Source organism: Lutra lutra, chromosome 14 (assembly GCF_902655055.1).
Source record: "Lutra lutra chromosome 14, mLutLut1.2, whole genome shotgun sequence".
Taxonomy (NCBI): Eukaryota; Metazoa; Chordata; class Mammalia; order Carnivora; family Mustelidae; genus Lutra; species Lutra lutra.
This window is the reverse complement of record NC_062291.1, coordinates 33,501,327-33,519,252: the sequence shown is the minus strand read 5'-3', so window position 1 is coordinate 33,519,252 and position 17,926 is coordinate 33,501,327. Positions and strand designations below refer to the sequence as shown.

The 17,926-nt window shown below is 55.4% G+C and overlaps 1 protein-coding gene across 7 annotated transcripts in view; it reads right to left on the bottom strand.

The window, feature by feature from the left end:
* CDH23 (cadherin related 23) overlaps positions 1-17,926 on the bottom strand; it is a 400,055-nt gene that overhangs the window by 345,260 nt on the left and 36,869 nt on the right. For all 7 annotated transcript variants that reach the window (XM_047702753.1, XM_047702755.1, XM_047702760.1 and 4 more), the window contains exons 2-3: positions 12,653-12,724; positions 5,714-5,791 (exon numbers count right to left, since the gene is read on the bottom strand). In XM_047702753.1, the coding sequence (XP_047558709.1) occupies positions 5,714-5,791; positions 12,653-12,719 (145 nt within the window). In that variant the 5' untranslated portion in view covers positions 12,720-12,724. The remainder of the gene's footprint in view (positions 1-5,713; positions 5,792-12,652; positions 12,725-17,926) is intronic.

Here is a 17,926-nt window from a genome sequence, read left to right as displayed (position 1 = left end):
CACGCACAGCGTCTGTGCCATCTGGGGCACACGCTCTCCCGGGCCCACTTCCTGGGCAGCCATCCCTGTCATCACCAACACCTCACTCCTGACACTCTTGGGAGGGGAGCACCTGGGCTGAGACTGCAGGAGGGAGGGTGAGCCAGCACCGAGCCAGCTCCAGCCCCTGCCAGTTGGAGTCCCCCCACACACGTGCACTAACCTCACTCCTTCCTCCATGCGCCCTGAGCCCCAGGCTCAAGCCAGGCCCGGAGCTGGGTTCTGGGGACATGGAGATGGTCCGGGCCACCCGGAGGCAATGACAGTGCAACAGAGGAGGCAGATGAACAACAGAGCCACAAGAGCACTGTGACTGGGACTAACAGGAAAGAAAGCAGCACTTGAATCCTGCCTGGAGAAACCCAGGAAGGCTGCAGGGATGGGGCAACATCTGAACTGACCAGACTGACCAGCGGAGGCTCACTCACCATGTTCCAAGCAGCAGGAGTAGCCACTGCAAGACTGAGGTGGGGAACCCGCCTTTCATGCTTGCAGAGCTGCACAGGGTAGAGTGAGTAGGGGACAGGGGAGGAGATGAAGTCTGACAGGGAACTGGACGTCCGTCAGCCTTTGTGTCATTTTCATTCCAAGTGCGATGCGGAACTTGAGCACACCCCATGAGGGGCTTTGCCTTGGCTTCAAAAGCACCCCTTGACCCCTTGGCTGCAGAGATGGGGAAAGGCTGTAGCTGGCCAAGGGGACAGGGAGACCCCAGAGACCATTAAGAAGCTGCTGGGCTAATCCAGGCCTGGACTGTGGGGGCAGGGGCCGAAGGGGCAAGAAGTGAGAAGATTCTGGAAATATTTTGAAAGTGGAGCCAACAGGGTTTGCTGATGTAAGCTGAAGGAGAAAGGGAAGGCACCGGATGACCCCGAGTTTCTAGCCTGAGCAATCCAGGGTGGGGGTGGGATGCAGGTGCAACTGAGACGGGCAAGCCTGCAGGGGAAGTGGGGTCTGGGGGAAGGGCAGGAGTCTGGCCCGGGCACACTGAGGCTGGGAGCCCTTCCGACACCCAAGTAGAAACGCTGAGCATAGAGGTGGGCATGCAAGTCTGGAACGTCTTCTGTGAGGAGGCCCAGGAAGGAAACAGAAGGCTCTGAATTGCCAGCATACAGACAGGACCTGAAGCCATGAGACCAGAGGAAATGGCCATAGGGCTAGAACATGGGAAAGGCATACAGGAGCTGGGTCCAGGGCCCTGCAGCACTCAGAGAGGCAGGAGGCATATTGGAGGCTAAGGAACAGCCAGAGAGCTGACGACTAGAAGAGAAGACCGACAGCCGGAAGGCCACAGGTCTGAGAATTGAGGACTGGCTTGAGCCACCTGGAGATTGTTGGTGAACTTGACGTGGGCCATACTGGTGAGTGTCTGGAGTGGATTCAGGAGGTCACCTGGAGACAGCATCAAGAAGCACCCATCCCTCATCCTAAAGGTACCATGTGGCCATACACTGCTGACAGCTGGGGCCACTGTGGGGGCGAGGCTACCAGCCCAAGCAGGCATGGAGTCCTTGACCTGCCCTCGCTCTGCCCCTCCCAGGATGGCTCGGCTGCCAGTGACAGATAGTCACATCTGCAGCAAGACACACAGGGACAAGGGGGCCCTGAATGTTAACAGGCTGGGGGCCGCGGTTGGAGCAGAGCTACCTAATGACATCATTTGGCTCCTGTCTTCCCTGGCTGGGAGATGGTCCTCAAAAAGAACATCAGGCAGAGGGAATTGGAACTGGAGATGGGTGAGGAGATAGAGCGACATGACGTGTAAGCCTCCACAAGAGACCTGGGATGGCCAAGCTGCGCCCTCCCACTCTGCTCCCCATATGCTCCGCTCCCCACACTGCGGGCTGGGCTGAGGCGGGCACGTAGAGAATGGAAAGGCTCAGAAGGTTTGCGCTGAATCCCAGTCTCAGTCTCCAGCCCGAGAGAGAACATTCGCAGAAACTGCAAACCCAAAGAGCCTGCAGGCAACTCTACTCCGATTCTTAAAAGGAATCTGAAGACACGTTAGTTAAAACACTGTACGTTACCCCAAGCACTCAATAAACATAGTTATTATAATAATATGTATTATACATATATAGTGCATCATATGTTATTATTATTAATCTGTAAGGCTCCAGTGGTCCGAATCAGGCTCAGTGGGTGGGAGTTCCAGGGACAGATTTCAGATTAATATTAGGAAAAACTTTTCATCCCCAGAACTGTCCCACAGCCCATGTCTTATAAGAATCATGAGCTCCCCATCATCGTGCATTAAGCAGAAGCCAGATAATCAGCCCCAGAGCTACCCACAGCTCTGACCTCCACTTTCAGACTGGCTTGGGCTCTGCCTCCAAGTCACTGGTATTGACCAGCCCGCTAGACCCAGTTCCTCTCTGCACTTGTCTGTCCCTACCGCAAAGCTGTGGTTGGCAGGACAGCTCAACCAGTCATCCTTGGGCCACACATAGGCCTTCCTTTCAGTAACAAAACACTCCAGGTATGGAATCCAAAGAGGGGGCCCTCCCATCCCCATTTTACAGGCTGGAACACTGGCGTTCAGAAAGCAAAGGGCCAGTGAGAGCCAAGCCTCCAGGTCAAGTCTCTGGGCCACCCTGTTCCACACAGCAAGCAGAGGTCCAGCCCCTTGGACAAGCTGTTTCAACCCCTACCCTCGCCCTGGCCTCTGCCGGTCCAAGGCCTGCATCTGCCCCAACCGCGTGGGTCCACATCAACTTCTGAATGGCCCAGGGCCACAGAGGTGACAGCACTCAGGGAAGGTCCCCAGGCCTGTTATCTGAGGACCTGGAGATACACCGGGCTAGTAGGACTACCCAAGCTAAAGCCCACAGGGCCCATCTTTCTAATGCTCTCTCACTGGTGAGATGGGAGGTAAGGCCCAGAGAGGGCCAGCGTTGTGCCCAATGCCACACAGTGAGGAACAAAAACTGAATTCATGCTTTTCAAGCCAGAGCTTCCTGCCTGATCTTGATGCCAAAGGAAAGGAGGAACAAGGAGGGTAAGAGCCAGCTCAGCACCAGCCCCTGCCCAGAGAGAGGAACTGAGCTGTCTTCCAGCTCACTGAGCTCTCTCTCATTCCTACGGTCCCCCAGAGCCAAGAATCAATCCCCATTGCACCAGACGGACGCCCCTGCTGGGACTGCCCGGCGCAACCTTAATGGGGCCGTGTCCTAACAGTTATTCCTGGAAGCCGATCGATGCTAGCATTTGCAGAAGACAATCAAGAACCAGAGCCAAAGGTAGCTAGAGCAGGGCCTGCTGGAGGACTCCCTGCGGTGGGGGCATGGGCCTAGGGCTCATCACTATCAGCACTGGCCGACCGCTATCCTCCCCACCCCCCACCTTTCCAGTCCTCAGGCCTCTGTGAACCCCACACTTGGAGCTGGGCAGGCTCACAGCTGGGGTGGATGGAGCCAGCACAGCTGACCTGGAGCTGCCTTCCCCTGGTCCATTAGTGGCTCGGCCACACCTCTGCCTCAATGGCCCACCTGTCGCTAATGTATTCCCTCCACCACAGATGGAGTCAAAACAGACCCTTCTGAAAGTCAGCTGCAGGAAACAGTGTGGGAAGGAAGGAAAGGGAGACCTTTGGGTCTCTGCTTGAGGCCCATCACCTCCCCAGATCCTCTCCTGCTCCTACCTGCCTCTGCTCTGTCTCCAGAGGGACACCCCTTCCTCCTTCAATCCTCTACCGGGACTAATTCAGATATCCAGCCCGGCCCCCATCAGCCTGAGGTTGACTTGTTTATGCCCTCATCCAATTCCTATCTGGGAGCACGGCGGCCAGGCCTAGCACAGAGGGTGCATGCCCTCCACGTCTGATAAACTGAGGAAGCCCCTAATGATGACGAAGGCTGCTAACATTCCTTCATTTCCTGAGCCGCACAAACCAGACACCTGCTCTCCTCTCTCAGCACTGGCCCCATGCTAGGCCTAGGTGTGGGGAGAAACCCCAGATGAATCCAGAAGCCCACAAACGGGTCCTGACACAACCCCAGAGGGAGAAAATAGCTCAGCAGCACCCCCAAGAGACTTCTAGGTACGCTCTCCACCCCCCCCCCCCCACCAGGAGGATAGTAAGCCTGTGAAAGAACATTCCAGAGAGACAGGCAGCCTCCTTCTTGGAGGACCTTTAAATACCTACATCCACAAATCCAGCCTTTCAGTGCTGATCCAAGGGGGCGGCTAGTCACCAGAAAAACTGTCACATTCCACAGAGCCCCCCCACCACCACCCCACCATGGGCCCTAGAAATGAAATGGCCCTGGGCGGTGGGGACAATCCCCACAATAGTCAGAAACACACCTGCTATGCCCTGTCCCCACCTGGAAAAAAGCTTCCATCAGGAAGACTGGAAGGAAAGGTGTCTTCAGGAGCTGCTTTCATGCCCCCCAAAGAGCAGGAGAGAGTCTGGAGCCTGCTAAGGCTCCCCTCTTCAAGCAGAGATTCTCTTTGAAGAATTTTGCATCTCCTCCATCACACAACTACATTTGATTTTAGATAAAAGAGTGTTTAAAAATGACCTATGTGTTCAATACCTTCACACCCCTCCCCCCTGCTTGCCATCCCACTTCATTTTCAAGGACAAGTGACACTCCAGAAAGATGCACCAGGCCAACCCCAGATGTACGCTGCTTCTGGTGCCCACCCCCACCCCCAGACCCGAGAGAGAGAAGCTGCAGATGACAGGCACTTTCCCTACAGTGACACCCACAAGAATGAATATGGAGGAGGGAATGTGGCTGGAGGCGGGACCTTTCCAGGCCCCGCTGTTTGCAAGCGAGCTCCCAGGAACAAGAGTCTTCCCATCAGCATGGCGGCAAGATGGGTTTGTTCCAGGAACCCCCATTTCTTGAGACACTTCTGGTCCTCAGAGCCGAGTGGACACCACAGGGCAATGTGTGCCCATCTCTAGCCGCAGGTACAGAAGCCAGGCGCTCCGGAAGAGGAACGAGCGCAGAGCTGGGTCATGAAGTGACTCAAGCTGGGGTGGAAAGGTATGCTCATGATCACCTCCTAAACAGCCCGATTTTTTTTTCCTCATGACCAAAACAGGCACACTCAATGCAGAAAACTCAGCGATCACAGCCAAGTACAAAAGGCTACACAACAAACTCTATGACGGCTGCCTTCTTTAAAATTTCACAGAGAAGAGGAACGAGCCACTTGTAGAACAAAATGAGTGCAGGAGGGCGCCTGGGTGGCTCACTGGGTTAAAGCCTCTGCCTTCGGCTCAGGTCATGGTCTCAGGGTCCTGGGATCGAGCCCCGCATCGGGCTTTCCACTCCTTGGGGAGCCTGCTTTCTCCTCTCTCTCTCTGCCCACCTCTCTGCCTATTTGTGACCTCTGTCTGTCAAATAAATAAATAAAATCTTTAAATATATATATATATATATATATATAACTTTAAAAAAAAAATGAGTGCAGGAGTAAAAGTCAAACACCTTGGGCTCAATGTGACAAATCCTTGGATATTTCAAACTCCCCTGTGTTGGAAGGAGTAGCCCTAGGAAGTAGTGAGTGTCCCATCCCCGGGGACAACCAAGGAGAGGCCATACGAACATTATGGAAGAGTCTCCAGTGATGGGTGGAACATGGCCTCCATCTCTAGGATCCCCTTCACTTGGGGGAGCTGAACCCACCCCACCGTCCAGTGGCCCCTGTACCAACTCACCCACAGGCGTGTCCTCGCTGATCAGCAGGTACGTGTCAAAGAAGTGGTTGATGAAGAAGGGCAGTCGGTTCACCTGGCCTGGAGGTCAGAGGACAAGAGCGTCAGTAAAGTACCTTCAGGCCAGCTTCTGGAAGGAGACACGGAGTGGGGGCCGCAGAGGGTGTGGAACCTGCACCCAGCGCCACGGGCACCTTCCTAGGACCCAGCGAGTCCCCATCCAGCCTCGAGGTAAATGGGGAATAATGCGGGTGGGGAGATCCTACAGTCATCGAGACCACCAGCGCCATGCGGCCCTGGCACCCTGGGCACCACATGGAGACGTGCTGAAGCATGAAATACAGGCAGGGCTGCAAAGACTTGAAAAAAAGACTATGAAAAAAATGGGTATAAAATATCCCATTAACCTTAGATATGGATGACGTATTGAAATGAAAATATTGCGGATATATTGGATGGAACTTATTATTAAAATGAGTTTCTTGGGCGCCTGGGTGGCTCAGTGGGTTAAGCCGCTGCCTTCGGCTCAGGTCATGATCTCAGGGTCCTGGGATCGAGTCCCGCATCAGGCTCTCTGCTCAGCGGGGAGCCTGCTTCCCTCTCTCTCTCTGCTTACCTCTCTGTCTACTTGTGATCTCTCTCTGTCAAATAAATAAATAAAATCTTTAAAAAAAAAAATGAGTTTCTTTTCTAATGCAGCTCCTAGAAAATTTCAAGTCACACACATGTCATATTCCTGCCAGGCCGCATGGCAGCAGGTGGCGGGTATGCGTGTCGAGGCCCCAGGCTGTGCCCCAGAGCAGGGCATGGCACTCGGGGGCTCTCAGCAGCCATCTGTCACGGGAAGGCGTAGCCAGCCCATCCCACGGGGTGTCAAAAGAACTACCATCTATGGGACCTTCTCTCCCTCCATCTTCGCAGGACAGCCAGGGCTATCCTGTCCCCATCTTACTGCTGGGGAGAACAAGGCTTGTAGGGGATCCGCAGTCACTGGCCCAGGGTCACACAGTGAGTCAGTGGCCTAGGCCTTACGGGGCCCCTGGGTGTTTGGCCCTGTACCACTCTGTGACGGCCTTGGGGTAAGGGCCGGGTCTGGAGGGAACTGGGGCAGTACCGGTAGGAGCCCTTCACACCACAAGTCCCCCACATGAGGCCTCCCCGAGGCCGGGTTTACCTGTCACCCAAGCCCCCTCTCAATGGTCTTCAGTAGTGTGGTATAATAGAAAATATATTTGGGGGGCACCTGGGTTAAGTCTCTGCCTTCAGCTCAGGTCATGATCTCGAGGTCCTGGGATCAAGCCCCGCATTGGGCTCTCTGCTTGGCGGGGAGTCTGCTTCCCCTACTCTGTGCCTGCCTCTCTCACTACTTGTGATCTCTCTCTCTGTGTCAAATAAAATCTTAAAATATATATATATATATATATATATATATATATATATATATAGTCTTTGTCCAAGTTCCTGGCACAGAACTCCAAAATGCCTTAGAATTTTCGGAGTGAGAGGAGTGTCTTTTGTCCTTTGTAGGGAGGCCCTTTTGAGCACAGCTGAGTTTACGCTAGTGAGGGAACCTCGGATGGGGCTGGTGGCAGAAAGACCAACTAGATAGACAGTGGGCACTTTTAGCCCCAGCTGGACCTGCAGGGAGGGGAGGAGGCTAGAGATTTAAGAGATCAGAGAAGTTTCCAGGAGGTGAATATAGCTCCGTGCTGGGAGGGTGGGGCCCCTAGCGAGGACATGGAAGGTTCCCACTGCCCTCAACCCCGCTCTGTCTGGCCGCCCCTGAGCTGTACTCTTTGTTTAACCCAGTAAATGTAAGCAACATGCCTCCCTGAGTTTTGAGAGTCATTCCAGCTGATCAAACCTGAGGAGGGGTTGTGGGGAGGTGGTCAAAGGAACCACTGACTTAGGACTGGTAGGTCAGAGCACAGGGGACCTGGGACCTGGGACTGGCTGTGAAGTGGGGGTGATCTTGTAGGCCTGAACCCTTAACTCTGTATGATCTGACACTAACGCCAGATAGAGTCAGACTGAATGTAAGTCAGACACCCACTCGGTATCCGGAAAATTGAAGAACTGGTTGTTGGTGTGGGAAGACACCCGGAAGTACGCGAGTGAGGAGGGCACTTCCTCTTCCACCCCTGCCAACCAGTGGGTAGCGGGTCTGGCTTATACAGGGCTGACACTGTGCTGCCCTAAGCAGCTCCCGCTGGGTCCTCCGGGGACTTCCTCAACAGGCACGGGACACAGCCCTCCCGATCCCCATTTCTGCTGGCCTGGGGCTCTCTCAAGGCCTGTGACTGCCTGGAGAACAGAGGCCAGCTCCTGGGAAGTGAGAAGGCTGGAGCCGAGGAAGAGCACTTGCCCCTCCCGCCTGAGATGGTTCCTAGTTGGGGGTGGGGGGGGCAGAGGGTGGCATCTTTTCCTCCTCCCCCTAAATCTGCTCAGAATGATGCCATTTCTTTTTTTTTTTTTTTTAAGATTTTATTCACTTATCTGACAGAGAGAGATCACAAGTAGACAGAGAGGCAGGCAGAGAGAGAGAGAGAGAGGGAAGCAAGCTCCCCGCTGAGCAGAGAGCCCAATGCAGGACTCGATCCCAGGACCCCGAGATCATGACCTGAGCTGAAGGCAGCGGCTTAACCCACTGAGCCACCCAGGCGCCCCAGAACGATGCCATTTCTGATCCCTCAAACATTCTGGCCTTAATCTCGCTTCCTGGTGAGGACTGCTGACTCTTTTGCCTTCACCAGTCCAAGTCCTAGTCATCTTTCAAGTTTCATCACAGATGCCCCTTCTTCCAAGAAGCCCTCCTTGATCGCCATTACCATAAACATGCACTCATATACATTCCTCCACCCTCTCATGCCAGGAATCCAGAGCCCCTCGCACATATAACAGCCTCAGAAAGAGGCCACTAGTCAAGGGCCTTGTCTTTGTTTGGAACTTTGCTGTGCTTCCTTCTAGCTGCGAGATCTACCCATGCCTCAGTGTACTCAGGTGTAAAATAGCAACAGTAAGACTTACTTCACGGTCATCCTGAGGATTAAGTGAGATTACATACGTAAAGCACTTAGCGCCATGCGCCAGCACCCAGCCAGCTTTGGATAAAGGGTGGCTACTATTAATACTGGTATTAATGACGGGCTGCTTCGGATCGCCAAGAGAAAGCCTTGGGCTCCAGTATGGGAAGCAGGCTGGACTCAGGGAGAAGGCTCAGGGGTGCCCAGAGAATACGGCGGTGGGCTTGGGCAGCTGGGGGAGGGAAACCAGCAAGGGAAAAAATCGCCTGCAGCAGCATTATTCACTTTAAGATTTTCTTTTACAGGACCTGCCAATAATCAGCTGCAGAGAGCCCTGCACGGGTAGCTGGCAAGGCCTCGGGGGCACGTATCCCCTGTACATACCGAGCAGGGCCAGCGTTCTTAGAACAGTCCTGCTGCCTCCAGTGGCCTGCGGCCCTGGGTGGCCAGGGCAGCGCCCAGAGACTGGGAGGGCTGGGAGGTGGGGAAAGGGGCTCATGGACAGGTTACTTGTTCTCTTAAAAAACACTGCCCAGGCACTGAGCCTCTGTCCTCCCGAGGCAAAACGGCTGTCTCAGGAGCTCTGAGACCTCTATCCAGGCTGGACTGTGAGTGGATACCCAAGGAGAGGGGGCACAGGGACTTCGGTGATGGAGAGTCCAGGCTTCCCATGCCCCCCACGCCCCACACACCCCGGTCCCCCATGAGCTTCCATCCAGTGCTCACTCTGTCCTGGGGGCGTCTCCCTGCCTCCCCCGGCCACCCTCACTGATTGTTCCCTACACAGAAGAGAGGAGTCCACCAGCTCTGAAGATGGCAAACAATGCCCAGCACTGAGCTTCTCACCACCACAGGCCTGAGGGGCGAAGGGAGCAGGGAGGCTCACAGAGAACAGCACTCGAGGAGCTACTGCTGCTGCTGGATGAAGAAGATCCCGGAAAGGCATGGAGGAGGGCAGTGTACTGGCCCAGGGCACCTGATCCCAGAATGACTGACGCCAGACGCAGTGTGGGGATGCCAGGCCAGGGAGCACTGACTTCACTCAGGGTCATGGGACAGGGATTCCTCCTCGGGCTTGACGAGCACTGGGAAGTGCCAGAGCCTGGAAGCAGCTGGGCAAGGATCCAGCCCACACCTGCCTCCCCAGTTCTCTGATCACTGATGGGGGCAAGAGGCCTAGTGGCTCACACTGAGATCCAGGTCGTGGGAAGCCCCCTGACAGGGAAGGAGCACTGGGCAGAGAGGACAAAGCTAGAGGCCTCATGAGCTCCGTGACAGTCGCTGCTGTGTGGTCTTGGGCAAATCTTTCTGTCCAGCCCCCATTTCCAAGCTTCAGGATAAAAGCCCCACAGGACCCTCCCATCCTGCACCCCTGCCAGAGGTGTCCTGTGCACTGTGTCACTGTCACAGTGGCCGCAGTGCAGGCCCTCAACATCCTGGGGGCCTGACGTGTTGCTGTCGGGCCCGAGTGCTGGTAGCCCTACCATCAGGAGCCCCCATGCCCCCTTCCTGGGAACCAACAGCAGGACCAGCAGGAGGCCCTGGGGCCAGGCCACACGGGGATGGGGCAGGGCATACCGGCTCAGTCCTTCACTTCCTACCTTCCCAACCGGCCCACAGAGGCTGAGGAGAAGGAGGGGAAGCTTTAGCAGAGAGAACAGGACAGGCTGATAAGGGGGGTTGACAACTAGGGTGGTTAGTCCGTGAGACTGACCCATCGCTGACAGCCCAGGATGGGAGGAAAGATCCACTAAGGCTGTGGTTCAGGTGAAAGCAAAGCGGGGAGAGGTGATGGGGGATGGTCTGCGGAAGGGTTAGTGGTCAGGGCGGGTGTTGGAAGGGCAGGGTGCAAAGAGGGTGCTTTTCAGTCCCTAAGTCAGCCATGGTCTCACCGTACCAAAGGAATTAACACTGGCCACCTCAGACAGGGACGGGGAAGAGGGGACAGTACCCAGGAGTGAGAGAGAGAGCGCGTGCCCCTCACATACACGCAAAGCCAACTAGCCCCCAAGCAGGGCGGCTTTGCCACAGAGTTGCTGGGTGGTCTCAGGCAATTTGCTCAACTTTCCTGTTTTCTGTGCCCCAGTTTGCTTCCCCCGGAGAAAGAGCTCATAATCAAGAGCTAACACGTACTTAGGACCTAACACGTACCAGATGCTATTCTAAGGTCTTAATATGTACATGAACCCAACCGATCATCCTGACAACTGAAGGAGGGGAGTCCTGTGGTCCTTCTGACTTTAGAGATAAGAAAGCTGAAGGACAGAGTGGCTAAGACACTGCCCCAGGGAGGCCACTGGTGAAGGGGGGCTGGAACCCAGGAGTCCTGGCCCCGTGCTGCTCCCTCGTACCCGCCTGAGACGCACGAGCCATGTTCCATCCCCAGGGCTCAGGAGGAAGCTGCCACCTCTGCTGAGAATACAGCTGAGCTCTCGGCACCTGTTTTATTTTTACATCTGTATTTCTTCTTCACAGCAGGGGGAAGGGCATGTTCGTCCAAGGTCACAGAGCCCCTGGGGAGACTGAGGAGAGTGTCCTGGCTTCTACCATACAGCAGAGCCAGAGGGTCAGAGCTGTCTTGGGTGTTCCCATGAAGACCTCCCCAAATGGGGCTCAGAGGGCAGGTGGGGAGTGCTAACCCACGGAAGATCAGAGACCCTAACAGAGGCTCAGCCACGCCCTGCTTTGCACGGCCTTGGACCAGCTGCTCCTCCAGGTCTCGGTTTCCCTGCAAAGTCAGCCCAGAGTTGAGAGAGGATCTGAGAGCCCCTCTGGCTCTGCCCCGAGAGTCTGTGAGCCTACATTGTAATCCCAGGCTGCCTGGATGGGAGTGAGCTCCCCATCACAGAGGCACTCCAGCAGAGAGCCTTCCAAACTCAGGGGCCAGGAGAGGGGACCTTCAGGGGACTGTCGGGAGGCCCGCGTGAGGCTGGCTTCCTCCAGAGACTCCCCGACTCCTTGGGGTTGTCGAGGGAGCTGGCCTCACTCAGGAATGTGTTTGCCCACATCACCAGGCACCCTGTGCCCACAGCTCCTCCCCGGGGACACCCTGCTTCAGGAGACACTGGCCAGCCATGCCTGCAGTCCTGGCCTCCCTTCAGTGCAGCCCAGAGCTGCTTTGCTCCTTGCCACCAGCTGTCTGAAAGCCAAGGGACAGGCACATGCCCGGGTCTTTCCCGGTCTCCTCTATGGGCACCGGAGTGGACACGCATCTGCCTACTGCAAGGGCAGGGGAAGGAGGGCGGGTCCCCCATGCACCCCTCCCCCCGCAAGGTGAAAGAGTTCCTCACCGCCACGCTTTTGCTCAGGCCGTTCCCTCCTCCGGATTCCCTTCCTCCTGCTCCCCTCCTCTAAAACTACTTCTCAGGCTTCAAAGCCCAGATGAAACCTTTCCCTCCAGCTGGGTCCCTCCTGTTCCAATGAGTCTTTTCTCCTGAGGGGCTTCTCTGGAGCTGGGTCCATCCTTCAGTACCACTCTGCTCACCTGTAGTCTATGTGGTAAATCCTGGCTGTGTCTTCCTCCCCAGCTAGGCTCTGGGCTCCTTGAGCGTGACCCATTGCTTGCACACCCCGGAGCCGGGCACCACAGACACACATAGTGTCACATGGCGGGTGCTCACACGACAGCTGGGAAACTGAAGAGAACTGAGGCCAGGCCTTGCATCCCACGAGGACGGTTGGCGGCACAGATGCCTCCTGCCCCAGGAGCTCACTCCTTCTAAGGCTCCTCCTTTTCCCTCTCAGGGAGGCTGGTATTTTCAGCCCTGGAAGTGCTACAGCCACCGAGGCCACAGAGGGAAGTGTCTGCCTGCTCACACGCACAGCAAGGCAAGGTCTGCAGGCCCGGAGCAGCCCTCTCCCAGCCCCTGCCCCAGAGCACAGACCCCGTGGGGCAGGAAGGGCAGAGGATTGGACTTACCCCAGCATCCAGAGGTCAACACAAACAGCCAGGCCACGAGGCAGCTGGAGGCGGCGTGGCACCTCATGGCTCCTGGGGACACAAGAAAGGAGAAGGTGACAAGTCTGCTCTTGGAACTCCTCCCACACTCCCCCACCCCTGCAGCTCCAGGGAGATCTGGCTCGGGGAAGAGGAAAGGGAATCACCTCACATTGGGGTGGGGGGAGCGCACGTGGGAAAGAAGACAGGGTCTGTGTCACTGGGTTTCGTCCTCATCCCAGGCTGCGTATGACACGGCGGCCTGGGCTGGTGGCAGGTGCATGGGGCCGTCAGAAATGCATAACTGAGGCATTCTGAGGCATTCACAGCTTGGTGGGAGGAGGGGGTTGTTGCCTTTGGGGCCCCAGGAATGATAGGTCTTGGTTGGTCTGGGGACAGGGATAGGAGATGGGCACCGAGCGGGATGTCTGGGGCCTAAGAGAAGGTCTGGCAGGCCCAACAGCCCGGATCCCCCAACCTAAGTGCCCAATGGGCATGTCTTTCCCCACTTTTTATATCTACCATCTTCTCTTAAAAAGTTGGATATGAGAGGAGGCAGCAGGCCACTGTGTCCAGAGAAGCACAGAGGAGGTAAGTCATAGCACAGCAAGTCTGTAGAAAGCTAAAGCCAAACTTGTGGCGGCTCAGAGGGAAGCTCCAGTGAGATCTGGGGTCCAGCCCCCAGAGGCTCAGCAAGGCAAGATCCCACCTCTAAGGGTGTCGGGGAAGGAGACTGTGCCTCCCACCACAGCAGTGCCCCTGGTCCCCCGGCCCCTCCTTACCCTCGTAACAGCTCAGGGACGGGCCTCCCGGAGACCAGCCATGACACCTGGGGGGGGGGCGGGGAGGCCCACACTTCTCAGCTGGGAACCCCCACCTCTCTCTAAAATGTCAGTCCTGTTAGTGCAGGGACACAGCCCACACACCTCTGCGTCCCCTCAGGGCCTAGCCAAGGGCCTGCACATCATCCTCTGGTTTAACCATTTGCTCAGAGACCCCCGGCTCACGGGGGCCCAGGTCAGAATTGGGACCCAAGTTGACCTGCCACCTCCCTTGTAGATAAGCAATCAGGAAAGACACTGGGAGGTGAAGGAAACTAAAGGGAAGGGATTTTTGGAGAGACTTCCTCCTCTCGGCATGATCTAGGGGCAAGAGATTCCAAAAGAGACCCAAGGTCAGAGCCCATCATCCCAGACCCAGAGAGGCCTTTGTCAGCCCGGGCCCCATGAGTGGCCCGTGACATAACTGGGTTGAGTTTCCTGACACACACAACCAGCGATGGCCCGTGATGCCCTTTTGTTTCCCTTCTAACACTGTACTTAAAATGTCATAATTACTAGGCATGAAACAGCAATTTGAAGAATAAAAGATTCTACGATGTACTTAAATAATGAAAGATGACCCCCCCCCCTTCATGCATTCCTATATTTCCACCCCCTTGAGCTTTGGGACATTAAAAGCCCATCACAGGGGTACCAACCGATATGTTACACGGGCCAGGCCAGGAATATCAAAGAGGGAGAAGCCAGGTGGGTGGGGAAGATGGCCCCTGAGAAGCCACGGGCTCTGTCCAAAAGTGGCAGCCACTGAAGTGTTCCAGCCAAGAGGGAATGTGGACCCAGCATAGCCGGACCTTCTGATTTTTCTTTATGAAAAACTGGCAACGTAGCTTTTTATATGAATTCGGGTTTTTTTTTTAATTTTATTTTTTATAAACATATATTTTTATCCCCAGGGGTGAATTCGGTTTTTTAAACGTTGGCAAATAATTGCCCTTCCATGGCCCTGTCTGGACGTGTCTGCTGGCCAGAGTGGTCAGGCACGCATCCCAGCAGGCTCTCCTCCGTACCCGAGCAAACACGTTCACACCGCACAGACGTACGGAGCAGCGCGGCTGTGTTTGTCTTCACAATCATGGAGGGTGTCTCTACACAAAAGAAACTTGCTTTTCTCACATTACAGTCTTTCACGGATGACCCCCAGGTCAGCGCTACTCCATCGACACTCCTCTCTAGGAGCAAAATCATAGTTCAGAGTGTGGATGTGGCAGAAGAGACACGAGCATCCCTAAGCTGGAGCGTTTGGGCGTTTCTGGGGTCCCACCACCCCAGGCAACACCGCCATGGCCCACCCTCCGCATGTCATTGTTTGGGGCCTCTGGTTGCTCTTGAATGTGGCTCTCCAGCTGCAGCATCCCTGGGCTGATTAGCTCCAATACCGAGCATGTACGTAAACCTTTATTAGACACCACCGTATCACCTTCTAGAAAGGCGGTGGCAATCCCTGCTCCCTCCAGGCATCGGAGAGGGCCTCTGTGCCCACCTGGAAGTGATCCCTCTCTTAAATGGCATGGCATCGTTGCTTTCATTGCGTTTCCCTAACTACTAGTGAGGTTGAACACAGTGCCTTTTGCTAAATGTTCAAACCACTTTCCATCTGTTATCCTGTGTTAGCCTAGCGTCTCCTGCCCAGAAGCTAGCCAGCACTGCTAGCATTATCCCTGATTTACAAGTAGAGAAACCAAGGCACAGAGCAATTAAGTGACAATCTGACATCTCCTGGTGAGTGAGTGTCTTTAAAAAAAAAAAACAAACCCCAGCCCTCTGCCTTTCTAAACCAGATGTTATAAGAATTAAAGAACATCTGCCAAGAACATTGTCCCCAAAGAGCGGGGGAGGGCGGCCATCCTGGGGCTGCAGGAAGTTTGCCATGGAAGGAAGGAAGGAAGGAAGGAAGGAAGGAAGGAAGGAAATGAACACTTACTAGGGCCAACTCCCCCAGACCAGAGATTTTCAGACGTATCCTTTTATTCAATCCTCCCAAATGTCTCTATAACATAGATACTCGTGTCCCCATTTTGCAGAGGAGGCAATGAAAGCTCCAAGAGGTCCCCCTAAGGCGGGCCCTGGCTCCCTCACACCCTGCTGCTGTCCCTCGACCCCGCACACTGCCCACCCCATTTCCTAGTGGAGAAAAGGGAAGGCACGGCCCTTCCCTTGGGAGGCCGATACACAACACAATGGACACAGGATTCATGTCTGCAAAGAGGTGTGCACACGTGTGTGACACACACACACATGCAAAATGCATCTCGCTTCCACAGCGCTGGCTCAGGCTGACACCACCAGGCATGTCTGCTTCGCCTTTGGAGGCCATCACAGTGCCTTGCTGCCTCTCTTCCGTGGGTCAATGGCAGCCAAACACAGCGCTGCATCTGCAAGGATGGCGGGGCCACCACCAAAACAGTGTGAAGCAGCGGCCACGGTGGGTCCACGCTGACTCCGTCCTGAGCTTGCGGCAGGGCAGCCTAGACAGAAGAGCGATGGGGGGCACAGGCTCCGAAGGGTGAAGCGGAGTAGCCAGGCAAAGGAGGGTCCATCCTGCCACTGGGTTTCCCCCGAACTCCCAGGTCTTGCTCTTCCTCTGGCCCCTTTGGTGATGGGAAGGAAAGCGAGGCCCAGAGAGAGAGGCTAATGGCTGTGGGAAGCAGCCCAGGGGCCCCAACCTCCAGCCCAGGTACCGTAATGGATGCTGCATGGCGTGCCCTTGACACTGGGGCTGCACAAGGGGCACGCGTCCCCTGGGAGAGCCTGACCTTGCCTGTCCTGTGCACCAGCCCTCCCACCTCCCACCCAGCGCGGCTGCGGGGCCTCCTCCATCATGTGAGGCTGTACCGCCCTCAGGGGGGGCCTGAGCTCCTACCAACCTTCATCAGTCCCCACTGGACCAGGAAACAAACACCCAGTCCTTTGTGCTGGGCTTCCTCTCTAGGCCTGGGATAAGTGCCAGGGACAGGCCCCCAGAGATATGAGCAGAGTCTCAGCCGGCTACCCATCCCCCCCAAATCTTTCAGGTGCCTGGCTTAAAGCCCATCCTTGCAGGAAGACTTCCGGAAACGTCTCAAACGTACCCACCACCAAGAAGACATGGAACCAGGTCCCATAGCCCTCAATTCTCCACATCCTCTTTCAAACTAAGCCCTATACCCAGCACTGCAGGAGGATAAAGGACCATGAGAATGGCGGGAAACATACACTAGGTGTCAAATAAGTGATCGAGACTGTTGCTGCTCGGGGCCATCAGAAGAAAAGTGCTGAACCTTGCAGAGGAGGTGAGATGGGCTGCACAAATTTCAAGGTGTCGCAGTGCTGACATTCACGGAGCACGGGACGTGCCGGTCACTGCGGTATGCACTGAGCTCTACGTGCTGGGGCCTGGAGGGTTTGAATACTGTGACCAAGGTCACGTAGCTCGTAAGTGGCTAGGTCTGGATTTGAACCCCATTCTGATGGCTATCAAAGGCTGGTCTCCCAGCCTCAGTCCCAACCTTTACTGAGCTCAGACATGGGCCCCAGGGAACGCCCAGGTTAAGGGTTTGGTGGGAAGGCCCCAAATGGGACTCTGTAACTACTGGTGAGCTGGACATGGGTGAGAATTGCAACATACTTCACAGTCATAGTATACAGGAGCCAGCGGCAAGGCCAAGTGCGTGTGCCAGGAAGAAGGGGAAGAGCTGGGGCTGGGGAGTAGGCTCTTTTCAAGCTATTGGCATCTCATGAGCCTTGGGCACAGAACCAGTACCAGTAAGGCAATGTACACATACACCATCAGAGGTGACCAGGTCACCCACAGCTCCCTCCAGCACTATCCCCAAAAGGTCCTTTTGTCCTTTGTCCCTGGAGGGAGCAGACGACAAAAATTACATACTCAGGGCAGCATCACTAATCACACTGGCCTCCACCTTCTCCTGTGCTCAACACACAAACACCTGCTACTCAGGCCTTGGCTGAGGGCCACAGGAGAGGCTCTGGCCAGTGGCACAGTTATAACACTCAGGGAGTCACCCCACATGGGAATCGCCTCCCCAATCAAAGCAAAGCCTCCACGGGCACCCAGAGAGCTGGTGAGCTACAGGGAGAGACCTCCAAGGCACACAGCACGTGTCTGCTCTGACATGACTTGTTGGGGGTCAGGTACCGTACTAGATGCAGGCACACAGAAGAGAATAAGCTGAAGACCTTGCCACTCCCAGAAGATACCAACACAAATGGCATAGCTGGACAAGTTCCACAGTGTGTTTGGAAAAAGGAAAGGAGCAGGGTGAGGGTAGTCTACCCATCACTGAAAGTGTTATATGAACAGACAGTGAGGAAGAAAGAGAGTGAGCCATGTGGTTATTGGGGAGAAATGTCTTCCGGGCAAAGGCCACAGCCTGTGCAAAAGCCCTGAGGCAAGGGTGTGCTAGCGTGCTTAAAG